At 47.7% G+C, this 15,669-nt stretch overlaps 1 protein-coding gene across 1 annotated transcript in view; it reads right to left on the minus strand.

Annotated features, from left to right (window-relative positions):
• Positions 1–6,937: 6,937 nt before the first annotated feature.
• DHX35 (DEAH-box helicase 35) overlaps positions 6,938–15,669 on the minus strand; it is a 61,885-nt gene continuing 53,153 nt past the window's right edge. The window contains exons 19-22 of the mRNA XM_036245035.1: positions 14,684–14,765; positions 12,769–12,840; positions 11,772–11,883; positions 6,938–7,984 (exon numbers count right to left, since the gene is read on the minus strand). Of these exons, the coding sequence (XP_036100928.1) occupies positions 7,940–7,984; positions 11,772–11,883; positions 12,769–12,840; positions 14,684–14,765 (311 nt within the window). The 3' untranslated portion in view covers positions 6,938–7,939. The remainder of the gene's footprint in view (positions 7,985–11,771; positions 11,884–12,768; positions 12,841–14,683; positions 14,766–15,669) is intronic.

Consider the following 15,669-nt stretch of genomic DNA (forward strand, 5'->3'; position numbering starts at 1 on the left):
GGTTGAAAGTGAAGGGATGGAAAAAAATCTTCCAAGCAAACGGAAGTAGATTTCAAAATGAAGACCATAACTAGAGACAAAGAAGGCCACTACATAATATTGAAAGGATCTATCCAACAGGAAGATATAACCTTGGTAAACATATATGCACCCAATATAGGAGCACCAACATATATTATAAATCTTCTGGAGGACTTCAAAGAAGAAATCAACAGCAATACAATCATAGTAGGGGACAACACTCCACTGACATCACTGGATAGATCATCTAGACAAAAAATTAACAAGGAAACACATACTCTAAATGAAGCGCTAGATCAAATGGATTTAATAGATATCTACAGAGAATTACACCCCAAATCTGCAGAATTCACATTCTTCTCAAGAGCACATGGGACACTCTCAACAATAGACCAAATGTTAGGGCACAAACTAAGTCTCTACAAGTTCAAGAAAACTGAAATCATATCAAGCATCTTCTCAGATCACAATGGCATGAAACTAGAAATCAATTGCAACAAAAACATGCAAAGATATTTGAACACATGGAGGCTAAATAGTATGTTATTGAACAATGTATGGGTTACCATGGATATCAAGAAAGAAATTAAAAACTTTCTGGAAACCAGTGAAAATGAACACACAACAACACAAAATCTATGGGATGCAGCAAAAGTAGTTCTGAGAGGGAAGTTCATAGCAATACAGGCCTACCTCAAGAAACAAGAAAAATTTCTAATAGACTATCTAACCTCACAACTTAAAGAACTAGAAAGCAAACAAAAAGAAAACCCCAGAGGAAGTAGAAGGAAGGAAATAGTAAAGATCAGAGCAGAAATAAATGACATGGAGACCAAAAAAACAATTCAAAGGATCAATGAAACAAAGAGCTGGTTCTTTGAAAAGATAAACAAGATTGATAGCTAGACTCACCAAGAAACAAAGAGAGAGAACCCAAATACACAAAATCAGAAATGAAAGAGGAGAAGTAACTGACACCACAGAAATACAAAATATTGTTAACAAATATTATGAACAATTATACAGCAACAAGTTCGACAATCTAAACAAAATGGACAAATTCCTAGAAACACATAGTCTCCCAAAACTGAACAGGAAGAGATAGAAAACTTGAACAGAACAGTAACAATAAAATAAATTGAAGATGTAATCAAGACTCTCCCAGCAACAAAAGCCTAGGCCCGGACGGCTTCATGGGGGAATTTTACCGAATATTCAAAGAAGAACTAATCCCCATTCTCCTCAAACTATTTCAAAAAATTCAAGAAGGAAGACTTCCAAACTCATTTTATGAGGCCAACATAATTCTAATTCCAAAACCAGCTAAAGACACTACAAAGAAAGAAAACTACAGGCCAATATCCTTGATGAACATAGATGCCAAAATCCTGAACAAAATACTAGCAAATCGAATCCAGCAATACATCAAAAAAAATTATTCACCATGACCAACTGGGATTCATCCAGGGATGCAAGGCTGGTACAATATTCGCAAATCAATAAATGTGATACACCACATAAACAAAATGAAAGATAAAAATCATATGATCATATCAATAGATGCTGAAAAAGCATTCAACAAAATCCAGCATCCATTTCTGATAAAAATGCTCAGCAATGTGGGAATAGAGAGATCATATCTCGACATAATAAAGGCCATATATGAAAGACCTACAGCCAACATCATACTCAATGGGCAAAAACTAAAAGCATTTCCCTTAAGAAAAGGAACAAGACAAGGTTGCCCACTTTCGCCACTCTTATTTAACACAGTACTGGAAGTCTTAGCCACCGCAATCAGACATGAAGAAAAAATAAAAGGGATCCAAATTGGAAAGGAGGAAGTGAAACTGTCATTATTCGCAGATGACATGATACTATACATAGAAAACCCCAAAGACTCCATCAAAAATGTACTAGACTTAATAAATGAATTTGGCAAAGTAGCAGGATACAAAATTAACATCAAGAAATCGACAGCATTCTTATACACCAATGATGAACTCACAGAAAGAGGAACTAAAAAACAATCCCATTTACCATCACAGCAAAAAAAATAAGTTATCTAGGAATAAACTTAACCAAATAAATAGAGGACCTATTTGTAGAAAACTACAGGTCATTGAAAAAAGAAATAGAGGAAGATATAGAATGGTGGAAGCACATACCTTGTTCATGGATTGGAAGAATTAACATCATTAAAATGTCCATACTACCCAAAGCAATCTATAGATTCAACTCAATCCTATAGATTCAACGCAATCCCCATCAAAATACCAACAACATACTTCACAGAACTAGAACAAAACTTCAAAAGTTCATATGGAACCATAAAAGACCCCTAATAGCCATAGCAATCTTGAAAAAAAAAGAACAAAGTTGAAAGAATCACATTACCAGATTTCAGGTTATACTACAAAGCCACTGTAATCAAAACAGCCTGGGACTGGCACAAGAACAGGCAGGTAGATCAATGGAACAGAAATGAACCCAAGGCAATATGCTCAATTACTATTTGACAAAGGTGGCAAGAACATAGAGTGAAGTAAAGACAGCCTCTTTAATAAATGGTGTTGGGAAAATTGAACAGCTACATGCAAAAAAATGAAACTAGACCATCAACTTACACCACACACAAGAATAAACTCAAAATGGATAAAAGACTTAAATGTGATTCATGAATCCATAAAAATCCTAGAAGAAAATGTAGGCAACAAAATTTCAGACATCATATGCAGCAGGATTTTCACTGATACATCACCTAAGGCAACAGAAACAAAGGAGAAAATGAACACATGGGACTACATCAAACTCAAAAGCTTCTGCACAGCAAAAGAACCACCAAAAACGGAAAGACTACCCACTGTATGGGAGAGCATAATTGCCAATGATACATCAGATAAGGGGTTAGTTTCCAATATATATAGAGTGCTCATACAGCTCAACAAAAGGAAGACAAAGAACCCAATTAAAAAATGGGCAGAGGACCTAAATAGACACCTCTCCAAACAGGACATACAAATGGCTAAGAGATATATGAAGAAATGCTCAACACCACTAATCATCAGAGAGATGCAAATTAAAACAACAATGAGGTATCACCTCATACCTGTCAGAATGGCCGCCATCAACAAATCATCAAACAACAAGTGTTGGTGAGGGTGTGGAGAAAAGGGGACTCTAGTACACTGCTGGTGGGAACGCAGACTGGTGCAGCCACTATGGAAAACAATATGGTGTTACCTCAAAAAATTAAAAATTGAACTGCCATGTGACCCAGTGATCCCACTTCTAGGAATATACCCTAAGAATCCTGAAACACCAATCAAGAAGAATATATGTACCCCCATGTTTGTAACAGCACTATTTACAATAGCTAAGATCTGGAAACAGCCCAAATGTCCATCAGTAAACGAATGGATAAAAAAGCGATGGTACATATACACAATGGAGTACTATGCAGCTGTAAGAAAGATCTCTTATCCATTGAGATGACATGGAGGGACCTGGAGAGTATTATCCTAAGCGAAACAAATCAAGCAGAGAAAGACAAATATCATACGATCTCACTTATTCGTGGAGTACAATGAACATAACAGTCTGAGGAATGGGGTAGTCCCAGAGACATGGAAGTGGGGTACAGACTGACAATCCCCAGAAGAGGGTGTGGGGGGAGAGATAAACCACAGAACTTACATGCATGCATGCATGAACAATGGACATGGACAACAAAGCTGGAGACAGGGCGGGGAGGTGGGAGGGGTATCAGTGGGGGGAAAAGGAGAAACATCTGTAACAAAAATAAATAAAAATAAATAAATAAATAAAAAGAGTACACAAGGGAAGCAACTTGATGATTTTTTTAAAAAGCGCGGGGTAGGGGCAATAATGCAAAAGTTAAAGAGGTAAAAATCAAGGGATACAGAATATTCACAAGTGAAGACAAAACCAAACAAATAAGAGCTAAGAGCAAACCCAACTGTACTTCAGAACAGGGAACAAAGTGGGAATGGAGAGAGAATTAATAATCCAAGTGAAGGCAGACCGTTTGGGCCAGCTGCTCGCAGCCAGGGGCAGGAAGGAGCCCAAACTGCCTTTGAATCCTGTCAGGTTTCACCCCAGCAGCCTGGGGCCAGTGAAGAGCCTGACCCGCCCTATTCAGAGGCGCTGCCCAGACCCTGGGGCCGCAGCCTGTGCTGGACCTTCGCCTGGCTATGGATTCTGGGCATCACCACCGAGGCCCTCACCACCACCCCTCCCTTCTGGACCTCCCAGGCCCTCACCACCACCCCTCCCTCCTGGACCTCCCCTGCTGCTCACTGCCTTCAGTAGTCCCACACGTAGGGGCTGAGGCCACACCAGGGATCTCAGGCAGGCGAGGAGACAGCGGTTTGAACAAGCTCAGTGCCACCCGAGCGCACACCAGGCTACATCTCCATGGTTCACCAGGTGGCCAGAGGAAGCAACGACTGAGTACTCAGGGACAAGCCCCCACCAGGAGACCTGCCATGCAGACTGGCTCCTCACCCGCAGGGGCCAGCGGTGTCTGCAACGATTTAATTGGCTATTATGGGTTCCAATGACAGAAAACATAGATGAAGCGGACAGGAAACCCAGCGTTCCATCATCCCGTTTCAGCGCAAGTCAGAAGGCCAGGGAAAGTCCCGATGAGTCACTGGAGAGGGGAAATGTCTGGCCTTATCTAGAGGAGCAGGAAGTGGTATTAGCGCCCAGTCCTGCTCATCTGAATCCTACGTTTCATGAACAGGTCCTCCCCAGCTGCCCCAGAGCTCCCTTGATGTGCCTTTTCCCAGGGCTCTGGTGCTGGTGCTGGTGCTGCCAGCTGGCCCGCAGTCCGCTCAGCCCACAACCCAGTGGTTCCCGGTCTCAAGGATTTCATCAACCAGTGTTTGCTTTGGTTTTTAATTGGTTTTTAATTAAGAGGCTGATGTAAGATTGTATTTTATTGTTCCAAGGAAAACATTTTTTAAAACTTCCATCATTTTCTAAAAGAACACTTTCTCACACACACACACACACGAGGAAAATCTTTTATGTAGAATAATTTGAGCTTCGTGAAATTCTCATGATCACGCATTCTTCATTTTGGGAGGGGATAAGAAAACTCACTCAGTGGGCCGACGGACACTGGTGCCCACCGCCACGACCGCCTGGAGTCCAATTCCAACCACACTGATCACAGTGCTTTGGGGGAAGAGAGAGTGGGCTTGGGGTGAGATCTAGGTACACATTAGGGTATCACCTGTGCAAAAACAAATGTACCAACGGTCACTCAGATCTGAGGCTCCTCCTCACCCCCTCTGGTCCTGATGTCCTGAGCTACCAAGTTAGAGTTGTGTGGGCGCAGCTTTGCCGGCTGCAGACCCATCCGCTCCCAGAGGTCTGGTCCAGCAGCTCCAGGAAGGGTCCCACGGTCATGCAGACTGAGGCGTTCCGCCTGGGCCTCCCACCACGCACCCTATGCAGTGACTGGGTCCCGCAAAGCGGAGCCAGAACAGGGCAGAATGCCCGGGAATGAGTGAACGGCAGCGCCTAGGCCACCAAGCGAAGCAGCGCTGGTCACAGGCTCTGCTGACGCCAGGACAACCGCAGACAGGGGTGTGGGGCTGGGGGCTGTGCCCCTCTCCAAGCTCACAGCCAAAGTGAGACACAGCTGGAGGGGGACAGAAGGGCAGAGCATGAGCACCCTCTGTCCATTCACAAGGGAAGTCTGGTCGTGGGGAAGCATCTGCCCCAGCCTCTCACCACTGCCTTGGCCTCTGCACTCATCCATGTCACCCTTCCTGTGCTGGTCCACCCGCCCAGCCACTTGCTGCCAAATGGCTCCACCCCACCCCGTGCCATGCACACGGCTGAGGCGCTCACCTACCACTTGCTGACTGACTGGCCAGCGGGAGCACCAGCTGGACCAGGGGACTCCTTGGGGTGGCACTGCCCAACCCCATGGAGACCGGCTGTAGGAAGGAACCAGCAGGACGTAAAGCACAGGCACCGAAAGCTCCCGTCTCGGCCTGCAGGACCCGCTGCCCGCTGCCCCCACGGAGCTCTCCAGTGCGCACGCCCGCCACCTCTCCCGGAGCACCTGACCTCGGCGAGAAGACCCTGCAGTGTCGTGGAAATCTCAGTAACAATTTTGAAAATCCATGCCGGGCCCGAGGGGACTCACTCTCGTGGAAGTACCTGGGGACAGTTTTGTGAGTTGCTACGCCACCAGGCCCTGCTGGCCGTGGTCTCGTCTTTCTCAGCCAGGCCGGGACATCACCCCGACAGGTGCATGGCTCTTCAGATGAACGTCAAGGCTGTGACTTTACAGCGATGAGTTCTCTGCACACTGTGGACGCAGTGACACAGCACAGCTCAGACGCCTGCCTGGGGGCGCTGAGAGGCGAGCACAGGCAGACGTGCTCAGGATCGGACACCCACAGGCAGATGACGCCAGCTCCCCAGACCACGTGTGTGGTCTCTCCTTTCACACCTCCGGCCTCACCCAGAGGGTGTGGATCCTGCACCCTTTCCTCCTTACACCCCAACAGGAACTTATGACTCAGACAAGAAAGTACTTCAGACCTCTCCACGGAAGATCCCGATCAGAAACTGGCAAAAATCCTCGGGACTTCGTGGAAACCACGTTCCATGGATTGCTCTAGTGAAGCCGTGAGCCTCTGGTCACGTGACCTTGCTGAACGGGGCTGCCCTTGTCTATGTGACCCCAAAAGCTGCTGCAGGCTACAGCATCAGGTTCCTAGCTAATGTCAGACCCTCACTCAGAAGAATAAAACGACTGTCATAAAATACAGACCACGAGAACCAGGGTGGGAGGGAATACGTTTACTTTAGGTATAAAGGTTTACTATTACTAACAAGTTACCACTATTATTAACATGTTTATAAAATGGAAATAAAAATGACATGTGTTTGGCGCCAAAGTGGCACGTACAAACTAAGATCAGTACAAAAATAAACTTTCAAGCTACGTGTTCTCAAAATAAACGTCACTGGAACAGGAAGGGGAACCGAACCTGGATCGGCCGCGTGCTGAATGCCAGCGCCACAGTGACGAGCCTGGGCAGCAACGAAACCAGGGCCTGCAGGAGGCTGCCCGCGTGCTCACCGGGACCCGGCCGGTGAGCGAAGACGCCGTGCGAGCTGTTCCTGAGGACGAAGCAGAGCGCCTCTAACTGTTGTGCGTTCCTGCGGCAGAGGGTCCCTCCCGCTGGGGCTGAGCTGGGGGCACCAGGACATGGTGTCGTACACGAAGAAAGCTAAGCCCACTTGTGAAATAGAGAAACTGTTTGCTAACTGTTGATCGCCAATCCTCGCAAGTCCTCTGGCCACAGATAAATAGGGACGTGGGAAAAGGGGAACCAGAAGCTGCTTGGCTCAGGAGCCCCTGTGCCCGCCAGACAAGCCCCTCGGTGAATTTGGTGGAAATCCGCAGTGTTTCCAGGGCCACTCCCTCCGTAGATACAGACACCCGCCCGGGCAGGGACCTCACTGGTCAGCACGGCCATGGCCCCAGAGAAAGCAAAGCCCGCCCAGCAAACCCTCGGCATGCCCGACACGGTGCCCTAGCCTGCAGCGGCTCTTTTCTCCTCGTTCCCTAGGCCGGGCCACGGCGTGCCTGCTGGGGTGGCATCTGGGTCAGTGGGGGTGCCGACTGACCAAGAGCAAAGCCTACCAACCCCTGCTCTGCTGGGTGCAGCGTGGCAGACGCCTGCCCCCGCACCACTCCTCCAGGGTCCCAGCGGGGAACGCAGATGCTGAGGGAGCAGGGAGAGGGGCTAAGGACGGGCTGCCCCGTCAGAGCAGCTGAAGTTCCACATGAGCCGTGGCTCCCTGCGCCCAGGGCTTGGGGACAGGGCCCCAAGCAGCCCCTGCAGCTGCGGCCTCGCTCTGCTCACTGGTCCTGGACTTTGGCCCTTTTGGCTTTTAGGGACAGGTGCTGCAAGAGAAGAGAAAACATAACTGGGGTTGGTAAGACAGACCAGTCTTCAACACAATTCCCACATAAATGATGTGAATGACGGAATCAAAGCTTTCACCCGGTTCACACCTTCTCAGTGAGGACCACGCCCGCCCCTCAGGAAACAGTTTGCAAGGAAAAAATCACAAGTGACCAGCAGAGGACAGGGCCTGCAGTGGGCCACGCAGCCCAAGGCCCAGCCCACAGGGCTCGACCTGGTCACGCGGTGGAGCGGAAGCTGTCAGTGGGAAGGGTCCCCCTCTGCCCAGCCCCCAGGGCACTGCTGCAGCCAAACACCTGTGCCCAGGGACAGGCTCAGGCCAGACAAGAATTCCTGAATTCCTTAAAAAGGGTCAAGGCAAAGTGTCCTCCCCTCTGGAACAGGAACAAGGGGACACGCGTCTCACATGCAGGCACCCGTGCTCTGGGCCCAGCCCTGTGGGACGCTGTGCGAGCGCAGGGAAGACACTGGATAAGGACACCTCCCAGGGACAGGTTTTCTTTCAGAAATGTCGCTTCTACCAGCATAAATAACACAAGAAGCATAACATAATGATGGGCAGCAGATAACAGATTGAGAGAGAAACACTTTACATCCCAAGGTAGAGCCCAAAGTGCTAGCTAGAAATCCTAAAATGTACATTTACGGCACAGTGCATAAACATGTTTTTAATAAAAAACTTTGCTTACCGGCTAAAGTACCCCTGATATCCCCTTAGTAAAGTGCTCCTGATATCCCCTTAAAAATTGTAAACAAACAACCAAGAGATGTCACCTTCCCACACGGTGAGATCGTCACCTGAGGAACTCCCAGCCCTGACGGCCACACTCCCGAGGCGCGGTGCCCAAACCCCGCTTCCTAGCACGCCCCCCTGGCCCGAGACAGAGAACTGCGGGCCCCGGAAGAATGCAGGGCGCCAAAGAAGGCACAACACCCCACCGAACACGCCGCTAAGCGGACAGGACACGAGTCCCAGTGAGCTGTAAGAGGCCCCTTTCTAACTGCTTATGCCCAACGAAGGACAGTAGGGTTCTTGCGAGGCTCTGGCTGACAGCGTTCCCCCGATTCCGAAGACATCTCTAAGAATCAGGGAAGTAAAGTCAGGACTGACAGGCAAATCTCCGAACAGGTCACCCTGGTTTTCTCCCCAGCTGCGGGTCTTGTTGAATTTCTCTAAATTCTCTCACATCACCTGACGTGACCCCTACAACTAATGTCAGACACCCCACAGCCTTAGCTTTGGAAGTGGAGATGACCTCATCACGCCTGTGGGACCATTTTTGGTGTTCGTTTCTGGGAAGAATGTTGAGTATAAACAAAGCCAACTCTGGACCATTTCAGGCCTCTTTACAGGGTGAGAGCAACACTGAAAAACAACGGTAATGGAAAGTCACCAAGGGTGCCAGGGACAGAGCCTGGATGGCCTGTGGGCCCTGGGCGATCACAAGGTGCTCCACTGCGTTCAGCCAAGGAGCATCCACCATACATGCGCAGCCACCGCAGGTCTGCAGGGCTCGTGAGAAATCCATTCCTTCTGGATTCACAAGTTAACAGCAGTACCTTTGGACTGTCTAGGTAAGGGGAAATTCAGGGGAATTCTCTTGGGGAATTTCAGGGCCCTCCCCTATACAATACAGTGGATGTACCAGGTGATTTCTAAGGGCCCTGGCCCCTCTAAACATAAGTAGAGCTGAAGAGCTGAACAGCAGGCATGTGGAGAGAAGAAACAAATGCAGAAGTTTGTGGTTGTCATTTCCTTCAAACTTCTGGGGCTGTTTGCTCTTTAACGTTGCGGGTGTGACCTGAAGAACCGAACTTGGAACTGAAAAGGACCATGGTTCGGCCCCGGGGGAGCCGTGTTCTCCAGCAGCCTCAGAAGTGTAGGGTCTCCTTCCCTCAGCCGGCACCTCACAAGCAGTCACAGCCGCGCCCTTCTTCGCAACGTCTGCTTTGCATTCTGATCACCGCTGGCCTCCCCCCGGAGGCCCTGAGGAAAGATGCTCTGTACTGTAGGTCGTCCTCCGCACACAGCAGAGACCACGCTCTGCCACGTCACCGGTCCCTGCAGCTGATCTCACTTGGGGCTGAAATATCCGTATGAGGACATGTTTGAAATGATTTTTGTTTGGATAAGATTTAAATATTAAAAAGAAAAAATTTAAAAGACCATTTCCCTTTACACTGCGAGAGGGGGGTGGATGAGATTCTTCCACGTCCAAGGTCACGACGCCGACGCCCCCAGGAGCGGAAGGAATGTCACTACAGCGGGCAGTCCCTCCCCAGGCCGGCGGCTGCCCCGCAGAAACTCAAGCCCGTGTGAGCAGACTGAGCACTCTTTCCAGAGAAACCCGAAACCCCTATTTAATGTGAAACCTCCCAATTTTTAAATGCCCCAATCAATCCAAATTTTGGGTTGAAAATACTGCAGTCTGGATATATCCTTGATGAAGTTATAGGTTTCGGGCTTTCCTTTCTGTGGTGAACGATGGTAAAACCAGACAAAATATCCGACGCAAATGTTTTCAGGCATGGGGCAACAGATACACAGGGCAAGGACCCTTCAGAAAAGGGGACACTCAAGGTGAGCTCCATATTCATCCCAGGTCTCTGCCTGGCTCTGCAAACTCTGGCCCACAGGAAGATGCGAGACCTAAACGCAGAGCAGTACTTCTGGGCAGAGGAAACGGGTCGGAAGGGCTCAGGAAGCCCGAGACCGCCGTGACCCACACAAGTCATGAGAAAGGACCAGCAGCGGAACCCAATGTGGGGCTGCCCTTCCGGGTTTGGCTGAACACCAAACTGCACGTGTGCGGGCCGAGACCTGGCAGGGCTGGCAGACAAAGTGGCTGGGGAGTGTGAGCTGACAAGGGGAGTCTGGAGGTCTGCCAGAGTGCAAAGACCTCACTGAATATCCTGGGCATTCAGATGAGACATGGAAAAGGTCATCGTGTCATAGGGGTATGGCTACTTTAGACCAGTTCTATTAAAGACTGAAATCAAGCCTCAGTGGAATTAAACTAATCTGCCATTATTAACATCTACTAGAAAAAAGCTCAATATTCTTTAAAGATAAAGGCAACAAAATCCAGATTCTCCACAACATAGCAGTTATATTATCCAAAATAAACAACAATTTATTAGACAAGAGAAGCAGGAAAATGAGACCCCTAACGAGGAAAAACTGTAAGAAGATGAAATAGACCAGAAAATGCCTGAGATGTTCAATTAGTAAACAAGCCTTTTAAAATAATATGTTAAAAGATTTAAAGAAAAATATGAACATGAGCGAACACCAGGAGAATCTAAACAGAAAAATAAAAAGTGAATGGAGAGCAGAGGGTGAAAGAAAGAGCTGAAGATACATTCTTTATCTCACGTGTCACTGTTCAAAGCACTTCCCTTGAGCAAGCACAGTGCTTCCACCCAGGTGGCTGGGGATGTGGTGACTGCCTTTTACCCGATGCACTACGGGGGCACAATTTCAAGCACTGACTGGGGAAGAAGCGTGCATGTAAAAATATGCCCGGCCGGTGTGGCTCAGTGGTTGAGCATTGACCCATGCACCAAGAGGTCACTGGTTCGATTCATAGTCAGGGCACATGCCCAGGTTGTGGGCCAAATCCCCAGTGGGGGCATGCAGGAGGCGGCCAATCAATGTTTCTATCTCTCTCTCCCTCTCCCTTCCTCTCTCTCTAAAAGCAATAAAGGGAAAAAAAAAGTTTAAATATGAAGAGGCAGTTTCAGGGACAGACTGCTCGCTCCTACCGTGCCTTGCTGATAGAAGTGCGGCGCCAGCTCCAGCAGCCACGCAGACTCAATAGCGGTCACATCCCTCATGTAATACTTGGAGGTCTGTATAACTTCATTGTAGATAACCCTGAAACAAGAAAAGAAACATGAGCTAACTTCCTGTATCAGAGCTGAGGAGTTTTTCCCATCACCTTTAATAGGTATCTACTGTGTGCCAGGCACCCACTATACAAATGCGCTGATGTTGCCCACTCGAGCCCCATGACCTGAGTGGTGGACAAGAGTGTGTCCATTCACAGTGAGACTAAGGTCTATGTGATTTCCAGAACATCTCAGCCATCCCCGACTCTCCGTGGCACAGGAGGTGCCGACCTCAGCCCTTCATACACCTCTGCATCAAAGCCCTTCTCCTCAGATACTGGAATCTCTTTGGGTCTATCAGAACTATGGACTCACCCGGGCTGGTTTGGCTAGGCAGTTACAGCGTCAGTCCGAGGACCGAAGGGTCTCGGGTTCGATTCCCAGTCAACGGCACATACCTGAGTTACAAGTTCAGTCGCCACCCTGGTTGGGGTTGTGTAAGAGGCAACCAATTGACATGTCTCTCTCATAACTCTCTCTCTCTCTCATTCCCTTCTATTCTATCTGAAAATCAATGGAAAAATATCCTCAGGTGAAGATTAACAAAAAAGAAAAAAAGCTGACGTTTCTTCCTAAGAACCTTTAAAAAAAAAAAGAACTATGACTTCATCTGGGATCTGAATTCATCTCCACACACTGTGCCTGATGCAGTGTTTAGTGTCTAGTCCACGGGCAAAACCAAGCGTGTGCTGAGCGGATGAGCGAGTAGAGGACTAGCACCATCTGCTAAGGAGGCTCTGACAGCACACATTCTAGGACGATCCAGTTACCAAATCCACCAAGTGTACGGGGTCTGCCCAGGAATAGGGACCCAGGGCCGAACGCCGGGCCTTCCGCCCACAGCCGTGAGGCGGAGCAGCAGGGCGCGTACCAGCGAGGCGGCTTCTCCGCATAGAGGACGGAGGCGGGGTGGATGTGCAGCTCGTGATCATCACGGATGGTCCTGTAAGACAACAATTTTATCTGAAGCACCTTTTAAATACTTATAGCGAGACTCTCCCAGGGACGTGTTTGTTTATTTTTTAAAAAATGAATGCAGCCCTGGCCGGTTTGGCTCAGCGGTTAGAGCGTCGGCCTGCGGTCCGGAGAGACCCGGGTTCGGTTCCCGCTAAGGGCATGTACCTCGGTTGCAGTTTGTCCCCGGCCCTGGTCGGTCGTGCAGGTGGCAGCCACTCGATGTGTTCCTTTCACATCGATGTTTCTCTCTCTCTCTCTGTTCCTCTCTCTCCCTCCCACTTTACCTGAACAAAAAAATGGGAAAATGTCCTCGGGTGAGGATTAAAAAAAAAAAAATGAATGCAAATGGTACTTCATAGAACAAAACTATTCGCTCCACCTTCTCTTGTGCCCTTTGTGGGCCCCTCCCCCACGACCACCCAGAAGTCAAGAATAATCATGCACACGAGGGAAGAAAAGAAAGGCAACACATGGACATCCAGAAAAAAATTTAGAAATATATTGCTCTGCCAATGTTTATGTTTATCTTCTGCAGGTTCTCTTTCAAAATAATTTCCTTGGGAACAAATAATATAAATTATTACTTCTATTAAACAAAGTTAAATACTAAAGATAAAGACTACTGAGGAGATAATAACAGGGGAAAAAGAAAGCTCAATATTGAAGTATCCATTTTGCTGAGATAATATTTCAAATTCCAACTCAGATTTGATGCAATTTAATTTTTAAAGAAGTACTGAGCACAGAACAATCAGTAAGAGCAGATCACGGAGAGCATTCATAGATTAGGGTGTCACTGCCCAAACCATGACCCTGTCTCTGTGGACGCCAGGCATCAGGGAAGTGGTTCAAGCACCATGACCGAGCTCATCTCCAGCACTGCTACAAAGCCCGCCCCCTGGGGTCCCGGCTGTCCCGCCAGGTCGTCTGAGCTGACCGACACTGAACATCTCGAAGGGACTCACTGACTGTGAAGCCTCTTATATAGCCCATAGTTTTGTTGAGGACACTGGAGGATTTTTTTAACTACTAGTAGAAACTGCCAGTTAATACTGTTGAGGAGAATGGGGCAAGTAACAGTGCTCACTGGAGGGGACCACAGGCCTCTCAGAGCCACCTCAAGCATGGACAACAGCGCTGGGGTCGCTCATGCGATGGGCAACAGGATCGTGATACTGACAAGCTAGACTACTCGGCCTGGAGCGAGAGACAGAACATAGTAGAGACAGCCCTGGCCAGTTTGACTCAGCGGTTAGAGCGCTGGCCCATGGACCAAAGAGTCTTGGGTTCGATTTTGGTCAAGGGCACATACCTTGGTTGCGGTTCGGTCCTCAGCCCTGGTCGGGGTCGTGCAGGAGGCAACCAGCTGATGTCTCTCTCTCACATCGATGTTTCTCTCTCTCTCTCTCCTTCCCACTCTATCTGAAGATAAATGGAAAAATATCCTCGGGTGAGGATTTAAAAACAAAAACAAAAAACATGAGTTACCCAATGACAACAGTAACTTGTCTAGGAAAGATCATCTTCAATGTTCCTTCTAGTCCTAGCAGTTTACTACCAGGATGAAAATATTACCAGCCTCCTGACTTATAAATTGTCATCATTCTACATGTGGATGGGCTGCATATTTGAGAAGCATTTCCATAAAGAGATTTTGCTTAAAGTCATATAGCTAACCTCAACTCATCTTTGGATAGAGGCAAGATACAAATAGGGGGAAATTCTTTAATTTAATTTCTCTCCTTTCCCTGCACATTAGCTTTCTATGTGGTTTGGATCATTTTTAAGATTTCTCCTTTAATAAATGACTTCACAAAGTATCACGTTACCTATAAGCTCCAGTAGAATGAAACCTCGCTGCATTTGCAAAGAATCCCGAAACGATGCACCTCAGAACCGGATCTGGATCACCTACACAAGGCAACCAACAGAATGACAGATGAGACCCTCACCTGCCGTATGCTCAGGCCTGTGCTGTGAGGCCCCACCCCAGGCTGCCTCGGGCCACCTTGCAACCTACAATGGGGGCCAAGGAAACATGCTGGACTGTTCCTTTAACTTGGGGTCCCCAACCCTCCTGGGCCACAGACACCCAGACCAAGGCTGGGCACATGAACCTAAGAGAACACGCCACCAGCTGGCCAGTGACCTCAGGGACTCCTTTCTAGGTCAGCATCTCGTGAGAATGATGTTCCTGCCACAGGACACAAACCGGGACACTGACACTGTATCATTTCTGTGGTTATAAGCTAGTGTGCAATTCCTCAAAACTTTCAAATGCCCCATTTTAACTGGTGTCTGTATTGCTATAGTAAACATCTTCCAAGGATAAAGACTTCCCATTTATTAGATGATTCCCACGGGACACATTCCAAATTTTTGTGCAAACAGATAGTGTCATTTATACGGCTTATAACGTACCATATTTCATCAATTATGACTCACTCTTTTTTACACTTTAACTCGCTGAAATAAAGACAGCATTTTATCATTATAATTGGCAGCGTTTTTTCCTTTCTTAGTAGAACATAAAATAACGGCATGTCTTATTCATAATGGTGTTTCAGTTTCAATAAAATACAGTTTGTTAATAAGTCCCCAAAGGTGGTATAATTGGCAAAGCCATGGACAGTGTACGAGAAAGTCAGCTTCTCTGCATTCTTACCAGCAATGTTTTGGCAAAAGGTCCCTCCTTCTTGTATTGCACAATTATGTGATCACTCCTGATTTCTTTTTACTACAGAACTGATGACTCAAATTCCTACCTCTAACCACAACCTGACCTAGTTTCACTCCCTTCTTCCCAACTGGCCAC

This window comes from Molossus molossus, unplaced genomic scaffold, assembly GCF_014108415.1.
Source record: "Molossus molossus isolate mMolMol1 unplaced genomic scaffold, mMolMol1.p scaffold_m16_p_6, whole genome shotgun sequence".
In the NCBI taxonomy this organism is placed as follows: domain Eukaryota; kingdom Metazoa; phylum Chordata; class Mammalia; order Chiroptera; family Molossidae; genus Molossus; species Molossus molossus.